The following is a 21,713-nucleotide window of genomic DNA, read 5'->3' on the forward strand; positions in this document are numbered from 1 at the left end:
AGTTTGAAGATGCATTCATGGGCCAACTTCGGCCCTTTCTCCAGGTGTTTTGGACTTCAACTCCCGCCATTCATACTGGCTGTTAGCAGGCCTGTAGCCAGGATTTTGATTTGGGGGGTGCTGAGTTTGATTTGGGGGGGGGGGGTGCTGAGTTTGATTCAGGGTAGGTGGGTGAGGATCTACCCTAGCAGACCTTTTGTATCATTATCCCAATATCCCCATGCATATGGAATATATTGAGCATAGTGATCGGATCACGATAATGTACCAGTAAGGCCTTCTCGCGGACCACCCTGAGAATTTCGGGGGGAGGGGGCTGAAGCCCCTCAAGCCCCTCCCTTGGCTACATGCCTGGCTGTTAGGAATGGTGGGAGTTGAAGTCCAAAACACCTGGAGGAAGGGCTGAAACAGGCACATGCCTGGGTAGGTTAATATAATGCATCCGAACTGGATTGAACTGCATTATATGAGTCTTCTCTGACCATATCATGTAACCCTAAACCATACCATATCGCGGTGTAAATGAAGCCATAGCCTTCCTGGGTCTGAGGCCACCTGCAATGCCAAGCAGAAGCATAGAATCCTTGACCTGGAAGAGATCTCATGGGCCATGCAGTCCGATCCCCTGCCAGTTGCATTCTTACAGATCCCAGAAGTCTTGCAGATCCTGGTGGCAACCAAGAACTTCTAAGTCTGAGAAGAGAGAGCCCCAGGCTGGATCTATACTCTCCTATATTCCAGGTCAAAGCAGATAATCTGGATTTTAAATAACAGTGTAGACAGGTCCCCAGTCTCTCTCCTCTTGGCCTCTCCATTAGAGATTTTGCAAGACTGGCCACACCACACAGACCTTGAGCAGCCCCTTGGTGTTCCCTGTGCAGACTCTTGGACCTGAGTGTCCCAAGCGCCCAGGTCACAAAGGTGGTCCCAGGCAGGCGCTGATGTCACAGTGCCCCTGGTTACCTGGGGAACCCCTCCTCCTCTGTGAAGCCATCGGGGCGGCCATTATCACATAGTGAGTGCCCCGTGCTGCCCCTGGGCGATTAGCTTGGTGGGCAGAGCTATTCAAGGGCCTTGGCCATGCTGGTCCCAGCAGCCAGGGTGGGTCTGAGAGCCGGCTGGAAGGGCAGGCAGGATGAGCGAGAGGCTCGTGGCCCGGAAGCTCAGGAGGAGGAAGCCCCAGCGCTTCTCCCACGTCTCTAGCGGCGGTGGCACAGGCGAGGAGCCCCTCGGAGTGAGCATGGGACCCCTGGGGAGGAAGAGGGCTTGGTGGGGATCTCGATGGGAAGGGGTGCAGGCAGGACCAGCAGAGGAGGGAGGAAGAGGCCGGAGCTGGAGCGTTCTCTCTGGGACGGCATGCAGTCCGAACCAGGATGCCTTTCCTCCTGCTGCAAAGTGACCTAAGACAAATGGGCAAGCCGCTCTCGCCGTGTGCACAACAGAATCGTAGAATCATAGAATCCTAGAATGAAAGAGTTGGAAGAGACCTCCTGGGCCATCATCCAGTCCAACCCTATTCTGCCAAAAAGCAGGAATATTGCATTCAAATCACCCCTGACAGATGGCCAGCCAGCCTCCGTTTAAAAGCTTCCAAAGAAGGAGCCTCCACCACACTCCGGGGCAGAGAGTTCCACTGCTGAACGGCTCTCACAGTCAGGAAGTTCTTCCTCATGTTCAGATGGAATCTCCTCTCTTGCAGAGCATCTAGTCTAACCCCATTCCACCATGCAGAAAAAGCACAATCAAAGCACCCTTGACAGATGGCCATCCAGCCTCCAAGGAAGGAGCTTCCATCACACTCCAAGGCAGAGAGTTCCACTGTTCCAATACTTTTATTAGTACTCAGAGCAGGTTTGGGCCAACTTAGGCCCTCCAGGTGTTTTGGACTTCAGCTCCCACAATTCCTAACAGCCAGTAGGCTGTTAGGAATTGTGGGAGTTGAAGTCCAAAACACCTGGAGGGCCTAAGTTGGCCCAAGCCTGGCTTGAGATTCAAGATTTTGATTCACCTTATAGCGGGAGGAAATAATCAGGTCGAAACGCAATTTGGGAAGCCGAGCTCCGACTGCGCCTCAGGCCTTTTAATTTTAGGTCGATGTGTCACCGCATCAAAGCCATTGCCAAGAATGAATCCACCCCATGTTGTCTTAACTGTGCAAACAACTGTCACAATTGACAAAACAACATCAGACATCTACACAAAGCAGGGCGAGAACCTGTTCCCCAAGGGCAAGGAAGGACTCCGGCCAATAATGCCTTGTCGAAAGGAAGGATCCTGTTGCCTCCTGCCGGGCATCCAAGGGAAGGCATGCCGGCAACCCTGCATTCCTATGCTCCTGCAGACCAAATAAAAAGGATCCTGGAAGCCTTCCCTTGAATTCATTATATCCTCCCTTAAAAAACCATGGAGATGGTGGTTCTGTGCAGGAGCTGGGGGCCATTGGCATCAGCATTGCCTAGATCCGAAGGGAGGTCACAACATTTTCTTGACAAGTTTCCTTAGCCTTTAACAAAGTCAGTATGGACAGAAGTTCCACAAAATAAAGAAGAGACATATCTCAAGGTGCTGAAGAGATGGCTATTTTATTAAGAGCTAACGGAGCCTTTCTTCTAATGAGACAAGCATCTCCTGAGCATCTCAAGACATCGCTCTTTTTTCTTCTTGACATCCTCCTTAGTTTCTGCTTCTCCCAACATTCAGTAATTCCCGTGCTCTTTGCTACTACATGTCCATACTGCTAGCAATGGGTCCAGGTGTAACCTCCTGAAATCCTGCCCTTTGTGTTGCTGCTATGGAGGTCCAGGACTCTTCTGCAGGTGCTCTTCTGTGGTGTAAATGCCTAGCAGTAAGGTGGCCCTGGCTTCTGATGCACTATTTTTTTTTTTAATTTATCGTGTCATCTGCAAACCAGAACATTGTATTACATTTCTAACAGAACAAAACAAACAAACAGATAATAATAATAATTAAAAGAACACAAATTTTGCAAACTTGGTAGCTCATTAAATGTCCTTTGACCAGTCTCTGGCCCCTTGGAGTGCCTCTGGTGTTGCCGCAAGGAGGTCCTCCATCGTGCATGTGGCAGGGCTCAGGTTGCATTGCAGCAGGTGGTCAGTAGTTTGCTCTTCTCCACACTCACATGTCATGGATTCAACTTTGTAGCCCCATTTCTTAAGATTGGCTCTGCATCTCGTGGTGCCAGAGCGCAGTCTGTTCAGCGCCTTCCAAGTCGCCCAGTCTTCTGTGTGCCCAGGGGGGAGTCTCTCATCTGGTATCACCCACGGATTGAGGTGCTGGGTTTGAGCCTGCCACTTTTGAACTCTCGCTTGCTGAGGTGTTCCAGCAAGTGTCTCTGTAGATCTTAGAAAACTATGTCTAGATTTAAGTCGTTGATGTGCTGGCTGATACCCAAACAAGGGATGAGCTGGAGATGTCACTGCCTTGGTCCTTTCACTATTGGCTGCTCCTTCCCGGCGGATGTCAGGTGGTGCAATACCAGCTAAGCAGTGTAATTTCTCCAGTGGTGTGGGGCGCAGACACCCTGTGATAATGTGGCATGTCTCATTAACAGCCACATCCACTGTTTTAGCGTGGTGAGATGTGTTCCACACTGGGCATGCACTCAGCAGCAGAGTAGCATAGCGCAAGGACAGATGTCTTCACTGTATCTGGTTGCGATCCCCAGGTTGTGCCAGTCAGCTTTCATATGATATTGTTTCTAGCACTTAGAATCATAGACTAATAGAGTTGGGACCATATGGGCGTTCTCGTCCAACCCCAATTTGTCTTGCAGGAAAAGCACAATGAAAGCACTCCCAATAGATAGCCATCCAGCCTGTTTAAAAGCCTCCAAGGAAGGAGCTTTCACCAGGTTCTGATGCGGAGAGTTCCACTGCTGAACAGCTCTCCTTACAGTCAGAAAGTTCTTCCTAATGTTCAGGTGGAATGTCATTTCCTGCAATTTGAACCCATGTCTCTATTGAGTCCTGGTTTCCAGGGAAGCAGAAAATCCTGCTCCCTCTTCTTTATGACATCCTTTCACATATTTATAGTGACTCTTATGTCTCCTCTCAACCTTCTCTTTGGAGGCTAAACAGACCTAGCTCTTTAAGATGCACCTCATAGGGATTCATGGTCTCTTTGACCTTTTTAGTTGCCTCTTCCTCTGGACACCTTCCAGCTTGGAGTCAATCCCTCTTTGAAACTGTGTTTTGCCACCCACCTCTTGTTCCTTTGCCTTCAGCAACCCAAGAAGAAGCGGCGGAGTTCCTCTGTGGAGACCCCCGAAGACCAGAAGGCCCGAGGAAGCTCTACCTCGATCCAGATCTTCCCTCCAGAGCTGGTGGGTGACCTGTTGGGAGTGGTGTGATGTCCTCTGGGGCCAAAGCCTCCCTTGCACCCACCCTGGCTAGGCCCCTGACCGCTCGCCCCTCTCTCCCGCTTCTCCAGCTGTACTACATCACCTCCTTTCTGCCGGTGAGGGACGTGGTGGCCCTGGGCCAGACCTGCCGGTACTTCCGCGAAGTCTGCGACAGCGAGGGGGTCTGGCAGCGCCTCTGCCTCCGCCTTTCGCCCCGGCTGCGGGAAGAGGCCTCGGGGGGGCGGCGGCCCTGGAAGAGAGCGGCCATCCTCAACTGTCAGTATACAGTGGGGGTAACAAAATGGGGCAGGTGACCAGAGGGATATTGGGGAGGCATTTGCACGAGGAAATAGTTTGTGCTTATAAGTTTGCACCTTTGGAGGGTCTGGCTGTGCAAGAGAGGCGATGGGGCTGGAGCAAGAGGAAGGCGAAATATGGCCATCTTTCAGAGCTCAGGAATGTTACCCTATTAATTCTAATGCTCATCTTTTTGGGCTAAATGACTTCACCAAAATTAGGGGGCGCATTAGATTTGTGTCATACAGTCATCTTAGTGCTGTGCCAAAACGAAAGGGGAAGCTGCTTCAGGAGCCCCTGGAGATCCCATTTGAGGGACATCAACTCTAAATAAATGGCCATGGATCAATACTATGGGATTTTGGGATTTGTAGTTTGGTGAGGCACCAGCATTCTTTAGCAGGGAAAGCTCAAGACCAGTGGTTCTCAACCTTGCTAATGCTGTGACCCCTTAATGCAGTTCCATATATTGTGACCCCCAACCATATTATTGTTTCATTGATATTTCGTAATGTAAATATCCGATATGCAGGATGTATTTTCATTCACTGGTCTAAATTGAGCACAAATACCCAATATGCCCAAATGTGAATGCTTGTGGGGTTGCGGGGAGGATTGATTTTGTAATTTGGGAGTTGTAGTTGCTGGGATTTATAGTTCCCCATAATAAAAGAGCATTCTAAACTCCACCAGCGATGGATTTAAACCGAAGTTGGCACACCGAACCGAACTCCCATGACCAACAGAAAACACTGGAAGGATTTGGTGGGCATTGACCTTGAGTTTGGGAGTTGTAGTTCACCTATATCCAGAGGAGTGCTGTGGATTCATGTAATGATGGATCTGGACCAAACTTGGCACAAATACTCAGCATGCCCAAATGTGAACACTGGTGAAGTCTGGGGAAAATAGACCTTGACATTTGGGAGTTGTAGTTGTTGGGATTTATGGTTCACCTACAATCAAAGAGCATTCTGAACCCCACCAAGGATAGAATTGGGCCAAACTTCCCACATGGTATCCCCATGACCAACAGAAAATATCCCTTTGACACCCCCTCTCGACTCCCTCAGGGGTCCCGTCCCCCAGGTTGAGAAACACTGCTCAAGACCTTGTGAAATTACAGGCAGGGGGACTCCATAGCATTGATCCAATTTAATTAAAGGGAATTTATTCTACAGCGTAGATTGCATCCCAAGGTTTTTCTTTCCATTGCTGGAAGCTTTGTTGTTCTAACAATTTTGTTTTTAAAGAAGGAATCTTAAGCAGGCAACAACTGTAATATGCACTTTTTGGGGCCAAATTACAAAGAGTGCACTTTTTGCCACTGCACATTGCAGCAAATATTGCTTTTGGTTTCAGGGTTTTGAAAATTGAGACGCATATTAGATTTGATGGCGCATTAGACTTGAGTAAATACGAGTATGTTGTCGAACAGGACTGTTAAACTCACTTTTCATTGTGGTCTTCATCACCTTGGTCTTATTATGGCCTCATTAAAAGGGCCGTTGAAGCCATGGACAGAGACTCTGTGGACTCAGAGGGACTATGATAATTTATTTACATGGCGATCAGTGTTCTTTTTGCTTTTTTTTACCCAATTTGGGTCCCCAGCTATTAGTGGATGACAATTCTGGTCACTTTGGCCAATCTGCCATGCAGACTGGGAATAATGGGAATTGCAACTCAACGGCCTTTGCGGCTCTGAGGTTGGGAAAAGGTTCAAGGGCATCCAACAGCCTTGTATCTCCATCCAAAAGCCATGATCCTGATTACGAATCAGAACAAACTGCAGATGTTGCTGTATCCCAGGTATGGACAGGCTTGAGTCCTCCTCCAGGTGTTTTGGACTTCAACTCCCACAATTCCTAACAGCCTACCGGCTGTTAGGAATTGTGGGAGTTGAAGTCCAAAACACCTGGAGGAGGGCTGAAGTTGGCCCATGCCTGCTGTATCCCAACTCCCATCACCTCTAGTGACTACTGATGAGGAATATAGGAGTTGTAGACCAAAATCTATCCCCCTGACACCCATCTCAGGAAAGGGGAGTGTGTCTGAGCCTCGGCCCTCTGGACAGACCCCAACCTCCCTCCCTGCCCTTGGGCCTCTCTGTCTGTCCCACAGACACCAAGGGCTTGTACTTCCAGATGTTCAGCGGCCGGCGGCACTTCGTTAGCAAGACGGTGGCCCCGCTGCTCTCCCACGGCTACCAGAAGTTCCTGCCCACCAAGGACCACGTCTTCATCCTGGACTACAACGGCACCCTCTTCTTCCTCAAGAACGCCCTGGTCTCCTCCAACATAGGGCACGTCCAGTGGCGCCGGGCCTGCCGCTACATGGTGCTCTGCCGCAGCGCCAAAGACGTAGGTGACGGATCACGCAGGGGGGCCAGAGGGACAGCATGTCCTGGGATGTCAGGGATGGAAAGGAGGGGAGGACAGAGGACACCGTGAGCTCGGTTTTGAGGCAGAGGGCAGTCTTTTTTTAAGAAAATACTTTTTATTAGTGAATTTTTACAATATTAAAATGGGGGAGGGTGGAAATAGTGAGTACGGGGGAAGGGAAAGAGAGACGGGGGGAGGGGGGGGAGAAAAAAAAGAAAAAAAGGAGGGGGGGGAGGGGGAGGGGAGGAAAGAAAGGTAGGGGGTGTCTTCTTCCTTTTCTCTTCATAGTGGTATTTTCTGCTTATGTCTCTTGTTTGTTGAGTTTAAGTAGTTCTTCGGATCTCCCTCAGTGGTGGGACTGTCCATGTTCCATATAAATTTCATGCGTGTATGTATATATTTATGCCCTTACACAATCCCACGTTATGGCAACTGTTATGGACTTCTTTCCAAAATGCCTTGGCTGTTTCACAGTTCCACCACATGTGGATGAAGGTCCCTCTGCACTTTCCACACTTCCAGCATTTGTCGCTAAGATTTTTATTAAATTTCGCTATTTTCTCTGGGGTCATATGCCATTGATGGAACATCTTTATTATATGTATTGTCGAAGGCTTTCATGGCTGGAATCACTAGGTTCTTGTGGGTTTTTTCGGGCTATAGGGCCATGTTCTAGAGGCATTTCTCCTGATGTTTCGCCTGCATCTATGGCAAGCATCCTCAGAGGTATGAGGTCCTCATACCTCTGAGGATGCTTGCCATAGATGCAGGCGAAACGTCAGGAGAAATGCCTCTAGAACATGGCCCTATAGCCCGAAAAAACCCACAAGAACCTATCTTTATTATATTTTCTTCGAAGTCGGATGCATACATATAACTGAGTTTTTTAGACCATAGCGTCCCCCATTCTTCCAAGTGGATAGTTCTTTTTAAATCTCTGGCCCATTTGATCATGCAGTTTTTTATTTGTTCTCTCTCTGTGCTCCATGTCAATAACTGTTGGTATATTCTTGTTATTATTTTTCTCTTACTTTCAAAGATTTTCTGCCATGTTGATGTTTTTTCTTCAAAGCCTATTTTTACATCCTTTTTAAAGTGTTCATTGATCTGGCGATAATGGAACCAGGATATGTTGGGAAATTTCATGTTTAGCTCTTCCTGTGTTTTCATTTTGATTTCTCTTTTGTCCGTCTTCAGGACATCGTTGTAGGTTGGCCACTCATTCCATCCTAATTCACGTCTCTGGCATGCAGAGGGCAGTCTTGAGCGAGGGAGACGGGGCCCACACTCCTGCTAAACCTGCTTTCACCTGAAGACAAAAATACATTCGCCTAAATGCCCAGAAGGAGCCCAATTCCCTCTGATTTGTGAACCTAAGCAGGATCAGCCCTGTTTAGGACTTGGATGGGATATAACCAGTGAATCCCAGGGGTTGGAGGCTCTATGGCTCTACCCAGCCAGATTTGAGCATGAACTTGAAACTTGTGTCCTGCGTTTTAATCTCTGTCCAGTGTATTTAATATGTATTTTTACAGAACTACATTTTGATATGCATGTTTATGGAATTTTTACAATATTTATGTGTTTTGACTGTATTGTCATCCCCTTCAAGCCACAAGGAGAGGCGGCAATAATAATAATAATAATAATAATAATAATAATAATAATAATAATTGTATTGTCAAAGGCTTTCATGGCCGGGATCACTGAGTTGTTGTAGTTTTTTCCGGGCTATATGGCCATGTTCTGGAGGCAATTTTTCTCCTGACGTTTCGCCTGCATCTATGGCAAGTATCCTCAGAGGTAGTGGGGTCTGTTGGAAGTAGGAAAAATGGGTTTATATATCTGTGGAATGACCAGGGTGAGACAAAGGACTTTTGTCTGTTGGGGCTAGCTGTGAATGTTTCAGCTGATCACCTTGATTTGCATTCACCTTGATTTGCATTCAAATTCTGGCTACCAGTATTAAAAAACTCAAAAATTACAAGAGCAAAACAACAGAGGGGAAACAAACAGGCACATAAAATCACTCTCAACAAAAGATTTCCCCCAGGCACTTCCAGGCCATTGAATGCTAATCAAGGTGATCAGCTGAAACATTCCCACCTAGCCCCAGCAGACAAAAGTCCTTTGTCTCACCCTGGTCATTCCACAGACATATAAACCCATTTTTCCTACTTCCAACAGACCTCACTACCTCTGAGGATGCTTGCCATAGATGCAGGCGAAACGTCAGGAGAAAAATTGCCTCCAGAACATGGCCATATAGCCCGGAAAAACCTACAACAACCCAGTGATTCTGGCCATGAAAGCCTTCGTGGCCAATGTTGTTGTTGTTGTTGTTTTTGTTGTTGTTGCTTGGACTCCTCCTCAGGCTTACTTTCCTGCCTTCTATGTCCATCCAGATTGTCCCCCTTTGAGGCCCCGCTAATGCTTCTGCCCCTCTGCCCTTAGTTTGCCACAGACCCTCGGAGCGACACGGTCTACCGCAAGTACCTGTATGTGCTGGCCACCCGGGAGCAGCCGGCCCCCTCCTCAGCTCCGGCCCCAGCTTCGGCCCCCTCCAGCTGCAGCCAGGGCCCCGGCACAGCCCCCCGGGGCCGCCTCTGTGACTGCGTGGAGGTCTACCTGCAATCCAGTGGGCAGCGGGTCTTCAAGATGACCTTCCACTTCTCCATGAGGTTCAAGCAGATTGTGCTGGTGGGGCAGGAGACGCAGAGGACCCTCTTGCTCCTGACAGGTAAGCGAGCGCTGTCTGGCCTCTTTCCCCAAAGAATTATGGGTTGCCCTCTCCCTTCTCTCAAAGACCTGCATCATTCCCTCTGCCTTCAGAAAGCTCCAGATAGTCTGAAGGATCCTTTTCACCCTGGACAGTCTATTTTTTTCATTTATTACTACCTGGCAGGATAGGATGATTAAAAACAAGGACAAACCGGTGCTTGGTTGCTGTGTCGGACTGGATGAGGGCTAGCAAATGGAAATTGAATCCAGACAAGACAGAGGTCCTCCTGGTCAGTCAAAAAGACCGAACAGGGCATAGGGTGACAGCCTGTGTTGGGTGGGGTCGCACTCCCCCTGAAGACGCAGGTTTGCAGCTTGGGAGGGATCCTGGACTCATCACCCAGGTCTCAGCAGTAGCCAGGGGAGCTTTTTGCAAAACTTGTGCACCAGCTGCGCCCGTACCTTGGGAAATCTGACCTGGCCACGGTGGTCCACGTTCTGGTTACATCCCAAATAGATTACTGCAATGCGCTTTACGTGGGGCTGCCTTTGAAGATGGTTCGGAATCTTCAGTTAGTTCAACGGGTGGCAGCCAGATTACTAACTGGGGTGACATACAGGGAGCATACCACCCCTCTGCTATGCCGGCTCCACTGGCTGCTGGTCCATCTCCGAACCCAATTCAAAGTGCTGGTTTTGACCTATAAAGCTCTATACGGTTCGGGCCCAGCTTGTCCGAATGCATCCGCCCCTACGTCCCACCTCGAGGCCATCTCTCGCTCCCGTCAACAGCACAGATGCGCCTGGCGGGGACGAGAGACAGGTTCTTCTCAGCTGTGGCCCCCCGCCTATGGAACACACTCCCAAAGGAGGTAAGATCTGCTCCCTCACTCCTGACCTTTAGAAAAAAATTAAAATCATGGTTCTGGGACCAGGCCTTCGGACAATAGATGTATGCAGCTTTTAGTGGGACAAGGACTGGAATGGTGACTTGACTTTATTTATCGTGTCATCCGCAACCAGAACATTGTATTACATTTCTAACAGAACAAAACAAACAGATTAAAAAAACAACAACAAATTTTGCAAACTTGGTAGCTGATTAAATGTCCTTTGACCAGTATCTGGCCACTTGGAGTGCCTCTGGTGTTGCCGCAAGAAGGTCCTCCATGGTGCATCATGTGGCAGGGCTCAGGGTGCATTGCAGCAGGTGGTCAGTGGTTTGCTCTTCTCCACACTCACATGTCGTGGATTCCACTTTGTAGCCCCATTTCTTAAGATTGGCTCTGCATCTCGTGGTGCCCGAGCGCAGTCTGTTCAGCGCCTTCCAAGTCACCCAGTCTTCTGTGTGCCCAGGGGGTAGTCTCTCATGTGGTATCACCCACGGGTTGAGGTGCTGGGTTTGAGTCTGCCACTTTTGAACTCTCGCTTGCTGAGGTGTTCCAGCGAGTGTCTCTGTAGATCTTAGAAAACTATTTCTTGATTTAAGTCATTGACGTTCTGGCTGAGACCCAAACAAGGGATGAGCTGGAGATGTCTCTGCCTTGGTCCTTTCACTATTGGCTGCTACTTCCCAGCGGATGTCAGGTGGTGCAAGACCGGCTAAGCAGTGTAATTTCTCCAGTGGTGTAGGGCGCAGGCACCCCGTAATAATGCGGCATGTCTCATTAAGAGCCACATCCATTGTTTTAGCATGGTGAGATGTGTTCCACACTGGGCATGCGTACTCAGCAGCAGAATAGCATAGCGCATGGGCAGATGTCTTCACTGTGTCTGGTTGTGATCCCCAGGTTGTGCCAGTCAGCTTTCCTATGATATTGTTTCTAGCACCCACTTTTTGCTTGATGTTCAGGCAGGGCTTCTTGTAGGTCAGAGCATGGTCCAGAGTGACTTGACTGATGAGATTGTTTTATAGTTTTAATAACTGTTATGATGTTTGGTGATGTACTGTTTTGAATATGATTTATGTTTAAAGTGTGGTTTTACTGCTGTAATTGTAAGGCATTGAATTTTTGCCATTATCTATGTGTAAACCCCTTTGAGTCCCCCTCGGGGTGAGAAAAGCGGTATATAAATATGGTAAATAAATAAATAAATAAATACAAATCGTCAGAGAGAGAGCTTTCATCCCAGAGCTGTGACTGTATTGAACTCTAATGGTTATTAGGGGCTGTGCAATAGCAATTAGAAAGTGGAAGGATGGGTCCTCTGTTTGGTAATTTGTACATATAGAATGTGGACTGGGGGTGGCATTTAGTTTCATTATATACAAGGCATAATGACAAAAAAGTTATTCTAGTCTATAGGCACACAGGAAGGAGGCTGAGTGTCAAGGTGCTTTGCGTCGACTGTGTTGCTATGGATTTTGCCTCCTCTCGAAAGGGTACTCCAAGACGCCCACTCACTCTGGGGTGGGAGAAAGAGAGGGACCCACCCACCCCCCTTCTAAGGGGAGCAAGTAGGAACCCTTTTGAACATCACTAGGTCTTTCTGCCCCCCCCCCCCCCCAATAGAGCAGTCCATGCTTGCCTTGGAGGGTGGTGAGGTACCTTTGCTTTGGTGGAAATGAGGCCACCGGACGTGCCCCATTGCTGCCACTTAGAATCAAAGATTCATAGAATCAAAGAGTTGGAAGAGACCTCCTGGGCCATCATCCAGTCCAACCCCATTCTGCCAAGAAGCAGGAATATTGCATTCAAAGCACCCCTGACAGATGGCCATCCAGCCTCTATTTAAAAGCTTCCAAAGAAGGAGCCTCCACCACACTCCAGGGCAGAGAGTTCCACTGCTGAACGGCTCTCACAGTCAGGAGGTTCTTCCTGATGTTCAGATGGAATCTCCTCTCTTGTAGTTTGAAGCCATTCTTCCATTGCGTCCTAGTCTCCAGGGAAGCAGAAAACAAGCTTGCTCCCTCCTCCCTGTGGCTTCCTCTCACATATTTATACATGGCTATCATATCCCCTCTCAGCCTTCTCTTCTTCAGGCTAAACATACCCAGCTCCTTAAGCCGCTCCTCATAGGGCTTGTTCTCCAGACCCTGGATCATTTTAGTCTCTCTCCTCTGGACACATTCCAGCTTGTCAACATCTCTCTTCAATTGTGGTGCCCAGAATTGGACACAATATTCCAGGTGTGGTCTAACCAAAGTGGAATAGAGCATGGGGAGCAGGACTTCCCTAGATCTAGACACTAGGCTCCTCTTGATGCATGTCTGCAGAGGAAGGGAAGATCTACAGCCTGGTGGTGAACGAGACACAGCTGGATCAGCCGCGCTCCTACACGGTGCAGCTGGCCCTGCGCAAGGTCTCCAAGTGCCTGCCCCACATCGCCGTCCGCAGCATGCACTCCAACCAGAGCAGCGCCGTCTACCTGACAGGTAAATCCTCAGGCACCCAGGTGCTGGTGAAGACCATCTCAGCCAAGGCCTGAGGAAATCTGCAGGGCCAGACATTCATTGTGCAGGATGGGAGGGGCCCCGTTTCCTGTGTATAGCTTAGCTTTGCCCCCCCTCACGTGTCCCCCTTTGCAGAAGAGGGCACTGTCTACTTTGAGGTCCACTCGCCCAGCGTTTACTGCGACCTGTTTGGGACCATGCATGCCTTCGACCCCCTGGATCAGCAGATGCCCCTGGCCCTCTCTCTCCCGGCCAAGGTAAGGCAAGGGGCTGCAGGGGGCAGGTAAAGGGAGCAAGGCAACAGGTGAGCAGAGCAGAGGACTGGTGGCAGGAGAGATCTTTGTGGACCTCCTCCACCTCTTCTCTTGTCCCCTTCCCTCCACACTGCTCTCCTTTGCTCTCTTTTCGTGCTCCTCTGAGCTGGGCCCGCAGTGCGGCTCAGCCCCCATCATTTTTCTGCCCCCCTCCCTCCCTCTGTGCCAGGTGCTCCGCTGCGCCCTCGGCTACAACCACCTGGGGCTGGTGGACGAGTTTGGCCGGATCTTCATGCAAGGCAACAACCGCTATGGCCAGCTGGGCACCGGGGACAAGATAGACCGTGGGGAGCCAACCCAGGTGAGGATGACCGCCCCTCCCACCCCTCTTTCCCACTTGGTTCCTGCTAAGGACACTGGGTGGTACTGGTGCCTTGTCCTAGAATGGATCTACAGCAGGCATGGTCCAACTTTGGCCCTCCAGGTGTTTTGGACTTCAACTCCCACAATTCCTAACAGCCAATAGGCTGTTAGGAATTGTGGGAGTTGAAGTCCAAAACACCTGGAGGGCCAAAGTTGGACCATGCCTGATCTACAGTTCGACACTACTTTAACTATCTTGGCTCAATGCTATGGAATCCTGGGATTTGTAGTTTGGCAAGGTGTTTCGCCTTCTCACCAACACACAACTCCTTATGATTGCATAGTAAACAGTTCTGGCCCTGCTTATCTGTCTGAATGTATCCTTATGAACCATCCAGGAATTTAAGATCTTCTGGAGAGGCCCTGCTCTCAGTCCCGCCTTCTTCACAGGTTCAGCTGGCGGGGACGAGAGATAGGGCCTTTTCAGTGGTGGCCCCTCGGCTATGGAACGCCCTCCCCAGAGATATTAGATCAGTTCCCACTCTCCTAACATTCTGAAAAAAGGTCAAAACCTGGCTTTGTGAGCAGGCTTTCTCAAATGCAATGTAGTAAATAATTACTTGACCTTGGAACGGCTGGACAATGCAATCGGATGAAGATTCTGGAAATTAGACATGGGGGATTTATGTTTTATTGATTTTATTGTTTACTAGCCATCCCCTGCCACGCATTGCTGTGGCCCACATGGGGGTTCTGTGTGGGAGGTTTGGCCCAATTCTCTCGTTGGTGGGGTTCAGAATGCTCTGTGATTGTAGGTGAACTATAAATCCCACCAAATACAGCTCCCAAATGTCAAGATTCTATTTCCCCCAAACTCCACCAGTGTTCACATTTGGGCATCTTGAGTATTCGTGCCAAGTTTGGTCCAGATCCATCCTTGTTTGAGTCCGTAGTGATCTCTGGATGTAGGTGAACTACAACTCCAAAACCAAAGGACACCGCCCACCAAACCCTTCCAGTATTTTCTGTTGGTCATGGGAGAACTGTGTGCCAAGTTTGGTTCAATTCCATCGTCGGTGGGGTTCAGAATGCTCTTTGATTGTAGGTGAACTATAAATCCTAGCAACTACAACTCCCAAATGACAAAATCATTATTTATTTTTTTAGTGAAGAACATACATTGAGTTGTTAAGTGTCTTGTGTCCAAATTTGGTGTCAATTCCTCCAGTGGTTTTTGAGTTCTGTTAATCCCACAAACTAACATGACATTTTTATTTATATAGATGGAAATTTAAGGGTGTTTATATGCTTTCCGGTGGCGCACTGGGTTAAAGCACTGAGCTGCTGAGCTTGTTGATCGAAAGGTCACAGGTTCGATTCCGGGGAGCGGCGTGAGCTTCCGTTGTCAGCCCTAGCTTCTGCCAACCTAGCAGTTCGAAAACATGCAAATGTGAGTAGATCAATAGGTACCGCTCCAGCGGGAAGGTAACGGCGCTCCATGCAGTCATGCCAGCCACATGACCTTGGAGGTGTCTATGGACAACGCTGGCTCTTCGGCTTAGAAATGGAGATGAGCACCACACCTCAGAGTCAGACATGACTGGACTTAATGTCAGGGGACTACCTTTACCTTATATGCTTTCAACTGTTTATATTATTGTGGCATCGAATTCTGCCAGTTTTGTAAACCGCCCTGGGTCGTCCTTGGCTGAGAAGGGCAGTATAGAAATATAGTAAATAAATAAATAGTATTGAACCATGACAGTTAAAAATGAGATCAAACTGCATTAAATGGATGGTGCAGATCAGTGGTTCTCAACCTTCCTAATGCTGCAATCCCTTAATACAGTTCTTCATGTTGTGGCGACCCCCAATCATAACATTATTTTAGTTGCTACTTCATAACTGTCATTTAGCTCCTGTTATGAATCATCATGTAAATATCTGATATGCAGGACCAAATTTGGCACAAATACCCAATATGCCCAAATTTGAATACTAGTGGGGTTCGGGGGGATTGATATTGTCATTTTGGAGTTGGAGTTGCTGGGATTTATAGTTCACCTACCATCAAAGAAGATTCTGAACTCCACCAACGATGGAGATGAACCAAATTTGGCACACAGAACTCCCATGACCAATGAAAAACACTGGAAAAAATAGAATCATGGAATCAAAGAGTTGGAAGAGACCTCATGGGCTATCCAGTCCAACCCCATTCTGCCAAGAAGCAGGAATATTGCATTCAAATCACCCCTGACAAATGGCCATCCAGCCTCTGCTTAAAAGCTTCCAAAGAAGGAGCCTCCACCACACTCCGGGGCAGAGAGTTCCACTGCTGAACGGCTCTCACAGTCAGGAAGTTCTTCCTCATGTTCAGATGGAATCTCCTCTCTTGTAGTTTGAAGCCATTGTTCCATTGCGTCCTAATCTCCAGGGAAGCAGAAAACAAACTTGCTCCCTCCTCCTCCCTGTGGCTTCCTCTCACATATTTATACATGGCTATCATGTCTCCTCTCAGCCTTCTCTTCTTCAGGCTAAACATGCCCAGCTCCTTAAGCCGCTCCTCATAGGGCTTGTTCTCCAGACCCTTGATCATTTTAGCTGCCCTCCTCTGGACACATTCCAGCTTGTCAATATCTCTCTTGAATTGTGGTGCCCAGAATTGGACAAATAGATGAGCTTTGACCTTGAGTTTGGGAGTTGTAGTTCACCTACCTCCAGAGAGCACTGTGGACTCAGATAATGATGAATCTGGGCCAAACTTGGCACCAATACTCCATATGTCCAAAAGTGCACACTGATAGAGTTGGGGGAAAATAGACCTTGACATTTGGGAGTTGTAGTTACTGGGATTTATAGTTCACCTACAATCAAAGAGCATTCTGAACCCAACAATAGAATTGGGCCAAACTTCCCACACAGAACCCCCCCATGACCAACAGAAAATACTGTGTTTTCTTGTGGTCTTTGGCGACCCCTCTAACATCCCCTCGTGACCCACTCAGGAGTCCCGACCCCCAGGTTGAGAAACGCCTATGTAGATGGGTTGTTGTAGGTTTTTCCGGGCTATATGGCCATGTTCTGGAGGCAGTTTTTCTCCTGACATTTTGCCTGCATCTATGGCAAGCATCCTCAGAGGTAGGGTAGATGCTCACCTAGTAGTTCCCGGGATCCCTCACAATCTGTCACATAGTAATATTAAATATATTTTTCACCCACCTCCTCCTCCTCCAGGCCAATTAGCCAGGCTCCTTGCCACCATCTTTGTGGCGTTCCCCTCCAAATCGTGTTCCTTGTGCTCATGAAGAAACAACTGTATTGGGAATGTGTGTTGGGGAGATCCCTGCTGTCGCCCACCCACCTACCTCGCCCCCTTTTTTCTTGTGCCCAGGTTCACTACCTCAAGTGCCCAGTGGACCTGTGGTGTGGCCTCAACCACACGCTGGTGCTGAGCCAAAGCGCAGACTTCAGCAAGGACCTCCTGGGCTGCGGCTGTGGGGCCGGGGGGCGCCTCCCCGGGTGGCCCAAGGGCAGCGCCTCCTTCGTCCGGCTGCAGATCAAGGTGAGCCCCAAGGGGGCAGTGAGGAGGGGGCCTTCCATCATGCCTGGCCTGGCATGGAGGTGTGTGTGGCACCAAGGTGGAGAGGGGTCTGCCTTGGACTCAGGGTCCCTCTCCCTTCAGGGAATCCTGACATTCAAGTGCCTATCACGCCCTCCCCACCCTACTATTGGCTGGAGGTCAGCAGCAGGCAGGGAGATGTGACTATGGAGCAGATTGCCTTGCTCCCTTCCTCCTCCTCCTCCTCCTCTTGCAGTCCCACACATTCCCAAAGGGAGGGGGTGCTTATGGCCCTTGACCGCTCCAGGTGGAGGTCAGCTGTGACCAGTAGTGCTGCAGAATTCAAGGAGGCACGAGTGGAGGGTGAAAGAGAAAAACGTGCCAGGAGGAAGGTGCGTCAAGCCAACCCCGACCGGGACCGCCTTCCACCTGGAAACCAATGCCCTCACTGTGGGAGAAGATGCGGGTCAAGAAGAGGGCTCCACAGCCACCTACAAACCCACAAAAATAGTCATCAAGGAAGACCATCTTACTTGTCCAACGAGGGATTGCCTAAGTGAAGTGAAGTGAAGTGGTTATGGGGGGAGGTTCCAGCCTTAAGCAAACCCCCCCAGCCTCCAGACTAGTCCTGAAGCAAATAATTTGGCAAAATGCTGTGGTTACGTGCCAGTTTATCTGAAGACAGCCACTCCATTCATATGGACAACGCCGGCTCTTTGGCTTAGAAATGGAGATGAGTCCCAGAGTCCCAGAGTTGGACACAACTGGACTTAATATCAAGGGGAAACCTTTATCTACCTTTTTATGTTATACTAGCCATCCTCTGCCACGCGTTGCTGTGGCCCAGTCTAAGTATATGTGTTTTGTGTGTGTATATATGTTTTTATGTTTGTGTATGTATTTGTGTATATGTGTGTTTGCATGCATGCATGTATATATATGGGTGTATATATGTGTGTGTATATTTGTGTATTTATATGTGTAGATACATGTTGTGTATATGTGTGCTTGTCTATATGCATATTTGTGTGTGCATATATATGTGTTTGTATGCATGTGTGCATGTGTATATGTATATGTATGTGTGTATATGTGTATATTTGTGCATATATATGTGTGTGTGTATGAATTTATGTATGAGTGTATTTGTATATGTATATATGGTGTATTTTGGGGTTTTTAAGTCTGTTCTGCTGGGTTTGTGTGTGTGTGTGTGTTTAGGGGTGATGGAATTTCGTGTCAATTCGCCCAGTGTTTTTTGAGTTCTGTTAATCCCATAAATGAACATTACGTTTTTATTTATATAGATATCAGAATGAAACCAGCATCCCCATTGCCATAGTGGCCACACCTGATAGCCATGCAGTAACTGGCAGGAGCATGAGGCTGCGTAAAGCATAATGCATAAATGCACAAAATATAACATACTTCAACCTGAGTAAATGAATACTAGTAGTCACATTGCACTTAGTTGTTGTAGGTTTTTCCGGGCTATATGGCCATGTTCTGGAGGCAATTTTTCTCCTGACGTTTCGCCTGCATCTATGGCAAGCATCCTCAGAGGTAGTGAGGTCTGTTGGAAGTAGGAAAAATGGGTTTATATATCTGTGGAATGACCAGGGTGAGACAAAGGACTTTTGTCTGCTGGGGCTGGGTGTGAATGTTTCAGCTGATCACCTTGATTAGCATTCAATGGCTTGGAAGTGCCTGGGGGAATCTTTTGTTGAGAGTGATTTTATGTGCCTGTTTGTTTCCCCTCTGTTGTTTTGCTGTTGTAATTTTAGAGTTTTTTTTAATACTGGTAGCCAGATTTTCATGGTTTCTTCCTTTCTGTTGAAATTGTCCACATGCTTGTGGATGTCAATGGCTTCTCTGTGTAGCCTGACATGGTGGTTGTGAGAGTGGTCCAGCATTTCTGTGTTCTCAAATAATAAGTTGTGTCCAGGTTGTATTGTCGAAGGCTTTCATGGCTGGAATCACTAGGTTCTTGTGGGTTTTTTCGGGCTATAGAGCCATGTTCTAGAGGCATTTCTCCTGACGTTTCGCCTGCATCTATGGCAAGCATCCTCAGAGGTAGACCTCACTACCTCTGAGGATGCTTGCCATAGATGCAGGCAAAACGTCAGGAGAAATGCCTCTAGAACATGGCTCTATAGCCCGAAAAAACCCACAAGAACCTAGTGTGTCCAGGTTGGTTCCTCAGGTGCTCTGCTCTGGCTGATTTCTCTGGTTGGAGTAGTTTGCAGTGCCTTTCATGTTCCTTGATGCGTGTCTGGGCAACGCTGCGTTTGGTGGTCCCTATGTAGACACATTGCACTTAGTTTAACACCTGACTGGTGCTACAGCTAAAATTTGAACAAAATTGGAGAACATGGTGCTGGGAACTTCTTTTTTTTTTTTTTGATTTCAGACCACCTGGCATGGAATGACCCACTTCCCAGTTCCCATGCAGCATCTGTTCCACATTTAAAAATAGAAATATGCCTTGAGAGTAAGAGGCTGAATGAAATACAGTGGCATTTTGGGCCCTTTGGGCTGCCTGGACGTTCCCTGACCGCTGTCCCTCTTTCAGGTGCCCCCTTGCGCCCGGCGCATCTGCTCCACCCGCGAGTGCCTCTACATGCTGTCCAGCCACGACGTGGAGGAGGCGCCCGCCTTCCGGGAGCTCCCGGCCAGCAAAGCCGGACAACCGCCCAGCGACACGGAGGCGCAAGCGGCCCGTTCGTGCGAGGAGTACCTGAGCCAGCTGCACAAGTGCCCCACGCTGGAGGGGCGCATGGCCAAGATGAAGGAGGCCGTGGGCAGCATGCCCCTCATGACCTTCCAGAAGGACTTCTTCTGGGAGGCCCTGGACATGATCCAGCGGGCGGCGGAGCTCCGGGAAGCCCCGATCTCCAGATAGACTTGCGGGACTCACCCCCCACCCCCCTTTTGCCCCTTTTTGCCCCTGATTCCTTCCTCCTCCCCCCAACCCACAACCCACGCCACTTCCCCTGCATATACTGAACACACACACATCATGGATCGTGATTAACCAATAGAGAAGACTTCGCCCTGAACAATTGGGAGTAAATAAACCACACGCAAAGACCGCTGCTGCGCACGGCCTCCCTCTGCTGCAGGAGGGTAAGTGACCAGCCGGCCCCCGTCGGGGTCGCAGAGGGACACGGGGCGCCCAGGTCATGGCAAAGGAAGGGTGGGTAAACATTGGGGCCCATTGGGTGACCACTGGTCCTGGGGCTTCCAACCAACGGCTGCTTCCCTCTCCTGCCTTTGTTAGCATCCTCTGGGGGTCAGTGAATGATTAACTGTCCAGGGAGTAAAGATCACAGTGGGGGGGAGGCATCTTTTGCCCTTCATGGCATGGATTGGACATGGCTTAGAGCAGACATGGGAAAACTTTGGCCTTCTGGGTGTTTTGGACTTCAATTCCCACCATTCCTAACAGCCTCAGGCCCCTTCCTTTTGCCCCTCATAGAATCATAGAATCATAGAGTAAAAGAGTTGGAAGAGACCTCATGGGCCATCCAGTCCAACCCCCTGCCAAGAAGCAGGAATATTGCATTCAAATCACCCCTGACAGATGGCCATCCAGCCTCTGCTTAAAAGCTTCCAAAGAAGGAGCCTCCACCACACTCCGGGGCAGAGAGTTCCACTGCTGAACAGCTCTCACAGTCAGGAAGTTCTTCCTAATGTTCAGATGGAATCTCCTCTCTTGTAGTTTGAAGCCATTGTTCCGCGTCCTAGTCTCCAAGGAAGCAGAAAACAAGCTTGCTCCCTCCTCCCTGTGGCTTCCTCTCACATATTTATACATGGCTCTCATCATGTCTCCTCTCAGCCTTCTCTTCTTCAGGCTAAACATGCCCAGTTCCCTAAGCCGCTCCTCATAGGGCTTGTTCTCCAGACCCTTGATCATTTTAGTCGCCCTCCTCTGGACACATTCCAGCTTGTCAATATCTCTCTTGAATTGTGGTGCCCAGAATTGGACACAATATTCCAGATGTGGTCTAACCAAAGCAGAATAGAGGGGTAGCATTACTTCCTTAGATCTTCCTTAAGCGGCTGAGGGGCAAAAGGAAAGGGCCCGAGGCTGTTAGGAATGGTGGGAATTGAAGTCCAAAACATTCAGGAGGACCAAGGTTTGCTCATTCGTGCCTTAGGGTCATAGAAATAGAAGAGACACCCAAGGGTCATCCATTCCACCACCAAACTCCAACGCAAGAGCATAGTCCACCACTGAACACCTTTTATTATCAGGGATTTCTTCCTAATGTTTACGTGGAATCTGGGTTGTTGTAGGTTTTTTCGGGCTATATGGCCATGTTCTAGAGGCATTCTCTCCTGACGTTTTGCCTACATCTATGGCAAGCATCCTCAG

General features: G+C 48.9%; 1 protein-coding gene across 1 annotated transcript; it reads left to right on the forward strand.

Annotated features, from left to right (window-relative positions):
- Positions 1–1,111: 1,111 nt before the first annotated feature.
- On the forward strand, positions 1,112–20,597 carry FBXO24 (F-box protein 24). The gene is given in 9 exon segments (XM_067469647.1): positions 1,112–1,234; positions 4,244–4,342; positions 4,450–4,636; positions 6,782–7,020; positions 9,496–9,781; positions 12,980–13,413; positions 13,640–13,771; positions 17,168–17,338; positions 19,908–20,597. Coding segments are annotated over 9 exon segments (1,977 nt in total). The 5' UTR covers positions 1,112–1,135; the 3' UTR covers positions 20,238–20,597.
- Positions 20,598–21,713: the final 1,116 nt, after the last annotated feature.

Source organism: Anolis sagrei, chromosome 6 (assembly GCF_037176765.1).
Source record: "Anolis sagrei isolate rAnoSag1 chromosome 6, rAnoSag1.mat, whole genome shotgun sequence".
NCBI classification, from domain to species: Eukaryota; Metazoa; Chordata; class Lepidosauria; order Squamata; family Dactyloidae; genus Anolis; species Anolis sagrei.